At 35.1% G+C, this 9745-nt stretch overlaps 1 protein-coding gene across 1 annotated transcript; it reads right to left on the minus strand.

Annotated features, from left to right (window-relative positions):
- Nucleotides 1-4903: 4903 nt before the first annotated feature.
- LOC145057892 (uncharacterized) lies at nucleotides 4904-8583 on the minus strand. Its single transcript, XM_079005804.1, has 9 exons — nucleotides 8474-8583; nucleotides 8092-8209; nucleotides 7409-7445; nucleotides 7244-7313; nucleotides 7045-7149; nucleotides 6387-6537; nucleotides 6176-6258; nucleotides 5312-5405; nucleotides 4904-5230 (listed from the first exon to the last, which is right to left on the minus strand). Exons 1-9 carry the CDS (start codon nucleotides 8493-8495, stop codon nucleotides 5158-5160), a joined length of 753 nt encoding a protein of 250 aa, XP_078861930.1. The 5' UTR covers nucleotides 8496-8583; the 3' UTR covers nucleotides 4904-5157.
- Nucleotides 8584-9745: the final 1162 nt, after the last annotated feature.

Consider the following 9745-nt stretch of genomic DNA (forward strand, 5'->3'; position numbering starts at 1 on the left):
TCTGTTAGGGCGAGGTCGGACAGAGGGTCATGGGGAGTACTGAGGTAGTACTTAATACCACTGAGAGGATCCATCAAGTCCAGAGCAGGCTTCAGACTGCTTAGAGTCGGAAGAAAAGCTATGCTGACAAGTGTCGTTCAGACTTGGAGTTTCAGGTAGATGACATGGTCCTCCTGAAGGTGTCACCTTGGAAAGGTGTCATTTGATTTAGGAAGCAGGGCAAGTTGGGCCCCATATACATCGGTTCATTCATGGTCTTGGCTCGGGTGGGCCAGGTTACTTACCGTTTAGATCTTCCAGCAGAGCTCAGCCAGATCCACAACACTTTCCATGTTTCTCAGCTGTGGATGTGCTTAGTGGATGACTCAGCAGTTGTGCTTTTAGAGGATATTCAGGTTGATGACAGCCTGAAATAATCGAGAGACCAGTAGCCATTCTAGACAAGAAGACAAAGGAGCTTAGGAACAAGAGGGTCGAACTAGTGAAGGTGCAGTGGTAGCACCGCAAGGGCTCGGAGTGGACCGGGGAGCTCGAGGAGGAGATGAGGGAGTACTACCCGGAGTTATTTCCGGATGCAGTGGACTTCGAGGACGAAGTCTGATTCAAGTGCGGGAGAATTGTAACATCCATCACTTGAGGTAATAATCATTTGATATTTCTTTAATTAATTGTAGGGCTAAGAATTTATTTGATGGACTTTTAAGTGGACCGTTAGTAAGTGGGCCATGTAGTTAGGCTGCCCAAAAGAAGTGTGTTGGGCATAAGCTTAGCGTACGCGGGGCGTAAATGAGCTTTGGATTCGGGGGGCGCATGCACGTACGCGCAGCGTACGCGAGCAGTCTCCAAACCCTAGTATTTAGGGTTTAAGCCATATAAATACAACATTATGACTCAAATCCTAGCCTCCTTACCAACCACCTTGATTAAAAAACCCTGGAAACCCTTTCATACTTCATCCTTGTGTGTTTTTGGCCTTGTGAAGCTTACTTTGGTGATTTGGAGCTTGGAAGAAGAAAATAGATGTTGGAGAAGAAGAACTTGACTATCTTGAGCTCAAGGATCCGAGATTTCACCACCTTTTGGCACTCATTGGAGGTATAAAGCTTCCATATTGCCTCATGAATGTTTAGATCTTTGTTTATGGTGTTTTGGACCTCTTTAGGTCCCAAGAATGGATTTTTATGGATCAACTTTATTTCTAGGGTTAGGGTTGCCACCCTTAGTGCTAAAAGTGTCCTAATATCAATAAAGTTTTGATCTTTGAAGTCCTTTTGTGACCACGCATGAGATCTAGCGATTTCTATGGAATTTAGTTGCTATATTCCAAGTTTGAGTTCATTTGGTGGGTTGCAAGCCACCAAGTAGTCGACTTTATGAGTTAAGACATGCTAAGGGACTTAGATCTGTAATATGGGCTTAAGGTCTTAATGGAATAAGCATCTTTGAAGTTTATGCCTTAACAGGGTAATACGTTGGGCGTACAAGCTATGAAGCAGTACACTTAGCGTATAGAGGAGTACGCCCATCGTACTCTCAGGTTTTGGGGCTTTGCGACGTTTGGGCCTTGGTTTGGTCCAATCTTTGGTCTTAGCAGTTATTGGGTCGTAATAGGCCATCAGAAGTCAGATAATGGACCAAGGACATTTTTAGGCTTAAAGGAAGGCCCATTTGAGGAGTTGGGCCCAATTTAGAAAATTGGGCCATTAGTGGGCCACTAGTGGGCCTTTAGTGGGCCTTTAGTGGGCCATTAGTGTGTTTGGAAAGATTAGATGGAATTGGGCCTAGGTTATGGTCCAAATTAGATCAGGGGGTAAAATAATCATTTTAGCCTAAGAAGGATTATTGGATTTTGACTAAGTGTTATTGTGATAATGATAGTCGGTGAGTCGCGGGAGCAACCGATAAAGATTCCTTACCGAGAGATTCAGTAGCCAGCTTTGTGAGGTGAGTTTTTCTCCTAGTTGAACGGGTAAAAGGCACCAAGGCCGGCCCGTATATGATTTGATTAGTAGCTGAGCGTGGACGAGGCCTGTATCTCATAGATAGTAGAGTGTGGGCGGGGCCCGTATCTCATAGCATTTTTCGAGTATGGATATAGGACTGACTGATACATTTGATTATAGTTGTTATCTGTCTGATACTTGTATGTATGTTCAGCAGCTGAGTGTGGGCGGGGCCCATATCTCACTATTAGTCGAGTGTGGGCGGGGCCCGTATCTCGTAGTTAGCCGAGTGTGGGCAAGGCACGTATCTCATAGTCAGCAGAGTGTGGGCGGGGCCCGTATCTCCTAGTTAGCAGAGTGTGGGTGGGGCCCGTATCTCCTTGAGTGTGGACAGGGCCCGTATCTCCTTGAGTGTGGGCATGACCCGTAACTCATAGTAGCATGATTATTTGTATGGTATGTGGTAGTTTAGGGAGACTCGCTAAGCTTCGTGTTTGCAGTTTTCAGTTTTGGTTTCAGGTACTTCTGCTACTAAGGGGAAGAGCTCGGGATGACTGCATTGCACATACCACAACGTTTAGCCTGGGATGATTTACTATGATATTTGGACATGTGATTTTGATACAGTGATTTGATATGATGTTTTTGAGATAATATCACTATGTTTTTATGAGATGATTTGGGTTACTATGGTTTTATTAATAAAATTAAAATGAAATTTTTGGATCGTATTTTTGGGATGTTCATTTTTAACAGTAGGAAATGACCTAAGTGCGATAAGGTTATCACGATACTTTAAGAGGAACAAAGAAATATGTGCTTATATTGAATATAATGGGATACTTAAAGAAGAGCAAACAAATATAGGTATTTATTTAATATTCCCTTGAAATGTAGTGATAAAGAACATATAAAGGCAATGGTAATACATGTATGATAGTTCATGATCCATTTGAGGACAATAGTATGTTTAGTGTAGCTCAAGGTTTGGTTTATGTATCTAACATATCGATTTTATTCACCCATTTTCAAATTTGGATAACATAAGTTATTAACTATATATACTTTTGATGTATTTATGTCGACACATGTTGCTATATTTAAATATATGGTTTTGAAATATAATGCTATTTTATATAAAGTTTTTTGGGACACGAAGGTTTTGTATATAAGGATGTAGGACATAAAGGTTGATTGTATGTTTTTGTTACTGGACATGAAGTTTTGATGCATCAAGGTTGGGTTCATGAAGGAGATGATGAGGGAGTTGTTGATGATAGAGACAATGAATGTGATATGGAATATTGTATTGAGAATTATTTATTTTCCTAGCATGCTGTTATGAGGGAGGTGATGCTAATATTATATCGAATAATGTATACATAGATCATTTTGATGTATCTATTCAACTATAATCTAGTTATATTTTGGAGTATATATAAGGTATATATGGATACATATTTTCAATATCCACATGCCACATGTTGAAATGAAACATATGCATTCTCTCTTATTCATTAAATTAAACTCCTATAATTTACAAAATCAATTTCGCATAGTTCGTTTAAACCATGATCTTATTGGATATAAACACCAAATATTACATCGAGATTTCATGAAGAGTTGGTTGATGCCATGGATGAAGGACTTCATGTTGGACATAAAGATATATAGGAATGATGTTGATGATGAAGGTGGAGGGATTAGGAATACCATGTCTAGGAAGAAGGGGCCTTCCAAGAGGATCATAAAAAATTTAAAGAAATGTGTTATTGTGAAATATGGTAATAGTTCATCATGTACAAATCCAGTTAAGTTATATTATTATGGTTTGTTGTGTAGGTATAGATAAGGGTGATGTGCTAATGATGTTGGATTTGTTTGATTTCTTATGTAGGGGTAAATCAAGGTAATAGTGGAAGGAGGTTGGACAGTTGGTGCCCTTCTTTGTTTGGTTTTCTAATAATCCGTTTTTGAAATTAGTAGCCAATATTTACTATCCATGTATTTAATAAGGTGTATGGTGATTGTATCCCAAGACATGTAAATTCCACGATAATATAAAAATACTTTAGTTCTTATTCTTGTCCATAATTTTGTCTTTAAAGTATGCTCGTAATTTAGGTAACCATGTATGTAAAGTACATTGCTTAATTTGGTAACATTTTAAGTGATGTAAAAGGCTGCTCCAATTTTCGATAATATCAGTTGGTCAAAATTTTTGACACAATTTTGTAGGCTTTATAAGTTTTAGCATCATACGATAACAATGAAAACAAACTTAACAACTGATTTCCATTGATTTCCCTCAAAAGTCTACCATAATACATTAAGATGTTTCTTCAAAAACAACTACCAAACAACAACATTACATATGAACTTTGACGTATTGTCAAAAAAAATCTTATTCTAATACATTCGGTTCATATTGAAATATATAAAGCAAGATCAAAATGTACCAACTATCAAACGTCATATGATACTTCTTTTTCTACTATTGCTTTTTCAATTATGACTTCAGCCTGATTTAGTGACCTCAACAAACCTAACATTATTACCATGGATCGAACTATCTAAGGCACATGGGTGAGTTGATCTAACCTATGAATGGGCATCTCGGTTTTGGTTTTAAACAAGACCAAAACCACTAGCTATGGTTGATCGTCGGCCATGACTTTAGTAACATTAGAGGTCGGCCACAAGTATAAAACATTTTCTTCTCTTGCATAATTATGGTAATTAAAGCCAAAATATATTATAATGAGACATGAGAGAAGGAATGTATTTGGAAATACATCTATTCAATTATTCTAATTGGTACAAAATATATATTGACACAAATACCCTCACATGTAGGACATCTAACGATATATTAACGGTCAACTTTTGACACAAACTGTTCGTAGAGACAATTACGATTAGTGTAATATTGTCTATAATATATAATAGAGAAAAATATATATAAATTAATGTCACCTTCACTTCTTTTCAATATCTTAAAATGTAAAGAAGACAAATATTCCAACTTAGAAAGCTGATAAATCTTTGCAAATGCTTGCAAGGATACCAACTTTATTGAGTTTTAATACTAACTTGTTCTTATGCTACATATATAGTTAATTATATGCTATCTATTATACCCCAATCCCAACCAACCCCAACCCGGAAATGTCCATAAATCCACAATGGAGAAAATGGAAAGAAATGTTATTAATCAAGCCCCTAAGCATGCAATGAGCCAGTTGCAAACGTCATTGATCTCTTCCATGATTGTGTAATGACCAAGCCTGAATGAAAAATAAAATTAATTAATAAGTATAAACTTAAGAAAAAGTCCTCAAGATAATTAATCAAAGAACAAGAATTACCCATTATATGTTCGAAATGTTACACTCTGAAATCCAGCAGAATACATGGTTTGTGCAGATTTCTCTCCAAGTTTGTATTCTACGACATCATCAACTGAAACAATGACCATATACATGAACTACTAAACTATATGCAATCACTTTATCTTTTTATAGTTTCAGCAAAGCAAGGATACATGTCAACTACATATATCATCTTATAGACAAAAAGATAATTGTTACGCTTCAGCATCCATGAGAAGATGTACATTTCAATTTATCGTCAAATTACGGCATCTAAATTATAATAGATACATTTTGGTTTTTCAAGAAATAGGATAAACATATATGCCCATGGATATATATAGATATGTACGTGGGGTGGGATGTTTGTAAAAACACAAATCATGTTGTGGATTGGTCAAGGATTGATCTCTTACGTACGACTATATGGTTGCATTTGTCATTTGGGACAAAACTTGAGGGACTAGATTGTATTAAACTATTTGATTGGACATGATAAGTTTTCTAGGGACTATTCTTGAGGATGAGGATCAAAAGGGCATTCACATCGCAAATCCCTATTTAACTTTGTTTCCCCTTTTAAGGTGGAAGATACGTCCATTGACATGAGTTTTAGTTCCACTCAAAGTTATATTTCGTACAAAGTCCATGTTATCTTGTGCATGAAAAGACACGCAACCTTAATTAATATATATGGGAACACTCAAAGTAATAGAACATGACATAACATGATTTGTATGGTAAAAAAAAGGGTGACCTTGATCACCATGATGCACCAATGTAACTTTCTTTTCCCCTACTGGATTACAATAACACGGGAGGCTTTATTTGATGACAAGAAGTTGAGTTATAAGCATATACCTTTTCCATGACAAAGCAAAATAGGTAGTGATGATGCACGCCTTAAAGCTTCTTGTGATAATCCCACTCTGTTCCTTAAATTCCTACAAAAAAAAATAAAAATAAATAAAAAATAAGCAGATCTAACGATATGATAAAATGGACTAGCAAAATAAAGCTAAAAATGTTAGGTGAGCATATATAGTAAGTTTGCAAAAAACATATGTAAAACCTGGAACATGGGAGCCAGCCACTAAGAGCCACAGCAGCACTAAGGTTGATGGGGTATCGGTTTCCATTCCCATATTGCCCAAGAGCTCGACATGTTGCAGAGTAGAGAGCGACAGCTGCACCCATACTGAAGCCTGCAACCCCTAGTTTAACTGTAAATGGAAAATATAAATCGTAAGGAAGAAGATTTGGTTTTTTCTATTCAAATGGTATTTTTTAGATATATTTGTATAATAAAATACAATAAAACAAGTAGTAGTTATAACCATGCAAATTTTTTATTTTTATAACAAGTTACAAAACGTTAAATTCCAATGGCCCCACTTTGGTCCATTTTCAATAGTCGCATAAAGAACATCACTTTCAATGGTTATGGAAACGTGGTATATGAATCTTTCCATTTACAGAAAGGGAAACATAATATATATATATATATATATATATATATATATATATATATATATATATATATATATATATATATATATATATATATATATACTTATTCTCACACAATTCTCATGATTTTTTCAGTTTTTTTATCGGTTAGAACAAGACAATTATGTAATTGTAGTAGCTTGAAAATATTTTGAAAAGTAAAATGTTGTAATTTGAGTGTGATATATGAGGGTTATTAAGAGTTGTGTTTGCTTTCATACCATCATCTGGCTCACTAATCAAGAGATTTGCAACATGTGTTGCAGAAGCATCTAAGCCCTCCAAATCATCACACGCATCTTCCGACATGCTTTCCATATTAAACCCTGATAAGATCAACATAAATGTCGTAAAATCATGATCGCTTATTAAATTCCATAACCTTTAAATACTACAGGATTTCAGAAATACAGAACATACAAGCAGTGCAAGGATATCCACCAAATAGAGTTACTAGACGAGTTGGTGCACTCGGGCAGATCCATTTGATCTACATCATAAATCAAAATTACACAATAGTTATATATAGAGAAAATTATGTGTGAATTTGTTTGAGTATAGTGAATAAAGATTTCGAATCATTACATTGGGAAGTGGCAGAGTTTCCAAGATTTGAGTCCAACTGTAAAGCAAGAACAACAGACATGATTACTATTTTTCTTTATTTAATTGGCAAAAAGAAATGGAATCTGAACCCATAAGTTCTTATTGTCGCATGTGAGACGCCACGTGGATTGCGGACGCCATTCGTGTTAAACTCATGCATGGTGGTTTTTCATATGTTGTAGTTGCTTTATTTCAACATCAAAAAATTGGTCTATCAAGTTGCTTATCTAAGGACCACCTCAATCTCAAAAAGGCAGTCAAGAATCGAGCATAAGACACTTTTCATATTCAAAATTGACAAAAAACTTTCTAGATGTTTAATTATGTTCTAATGCATTTTATATAATTAAGCAAATGAAATAACACAATATGTTTTTGGAACACGCCATTTCGATATATGAAAATAACTCTTGACTTCAATTCAATTCAAACGTCAAAGATATCGATCCGTTTTTTTAAAAGTGAAAACTCGATTAGAAGACTCCAATTAAAAGTTGACTGTGAAGATCCTTGATCATGCACGCATAGTCCATATATAGAACAAAACATGATCATTTAACCAAAAAAGAATATATGTATAGTCAAATCACAATATTCGATTCCAAAAAGAGTAGCCCTCTGATTGTTCTTAAAAGTTAATATAACCAAAGATGGATAATCACCTTGAACCCTTCTCTCCAATGCCATGCAACCAAACAATAGTTGCTTTGTGAGTTCCTTTGGGCATCACCACAAAAGTCCTCCCGAACTCCAACGCGTTTCTTCTAAGATTGCGACTACCTGAGAAAAAAAAAGAACATATATGAAGAATGCTATTAAACCATTAAATCTTTGCAACCATGCAAGATATATCATCTAAATGAAACAAGTAAGAATTAAAAACAATGGTAGGATTACTCTAAGCCCTAGAGCCGTAGCTAGTTATAGAAATAGTCATAGCGGGAGTTTGGAAAACAACGGTTTTGCGAAAAAAAAAAAGTAAAAGAAAGAATTTGTTGCGACAGTTGATCGCTTAAAGATGGGGAAAAAAGAAAAAAGACTGACCGGAACCTCGATTAGAGCTCATAGTGTTCAAACCTTTGCTATTGAAGTAAATGATAATTTATAAAGATCGAAGGTTGTTTGTGTCTATTTATAACAAGTGTCAGGTGTGGGAAAATTACGAAAATGGGTTACTAGCACATTTATCTGAATCAGCTAGTTCTACACCAGTTATACACAGCCTAAAACCACCTACCAAACTAGAATAAGAAAACAAAAAGCACATTTGAGAAAGTGAGTAATAAAGTAGGAATCTTTATTGGTTTTCAAGATAGAATTCCAACCAATTATCTAATGGAAGAAAATAGAAATATAAATCCTAGATGTAATTTTTCACTGAGGTTGCGGTGGAAATCTTCAAAATAGAATATATGCTTGTAGCCAGTTGGTAGAAGAAAAGTGCTCCAGATATGATATTATGTGAACACAATTTCCACATGATAACCAACAAATTACCTCATATATTCTGATACATAGCGACAAGTCAGCAACATATGTATGCGCTTATCACCCACAAGTAGGCATATACAAGAAAGCATTTTGATTTAGGAAACGAAGACGAAACATCCATGCAGACGTGGGTCTAAGATTTGCCTAAAATACGCAAATGTTTTTTTTAGCTAATAGCACTAGAAGAAATTAGAGTATTATCGGCGACAGGGTTTGTCGCTAAAAGTGGGGCTTGTCGCCGCTAATACTATTAGTGGCGACGTGTCGTCGCTAAAACGTCGACGCTGATGTTTTTGTCGCTATTATATATATATATATATATATATATATATATATATATATATATATATATATATATATATATATATATTTCACATTAAAATTGAAAAAAAAATTGGTATAATACTAATTAATCTAATCCTACATCATTCCATTCCAAAATATGAATACAATATCTGTTTAAAATACTCGTCTGATTTAACATATAATAAAATATCGAAAATACTAGTCTAAAATACTTGCACAAATAAAACATAAAAAAATCATACAACTATCTACTCGTCATCATCGCTTTCCTCGTTTCCTCCAGTTTCATTTCGTTGTGGCAACGAACGAAACCAATCTTCAAGTGCAGCACTACATGCCGGATCTTTTAACATTGTTTGAAGCATTTCCAACTACAAATAAAACAACATAGTCTTATAAGTTAAACTAGCATTATAACATTCTATATACAAAATATACATTCCACATATTGCATATAAAACATTATAGCATTGTACTATAACTAACAATTACCAACCTACAAAATACCATTACAGTATT

The sequence above is a fragment of the Lactuca serriola genome, chromosome 6, assembly GCF_051521515.1.
Source record: "Lactuca serriola cultivar US96UC23 chromosome 6, Lser_US96UC23_V15, whole genome shotgun sequence".
Lineage (NCBI taxonomy): Eukaryota > Viridiplantae > Streptophyta > Magnoliopsida > Asterales > Asteraceae > Lactuca > Lactuca serriola.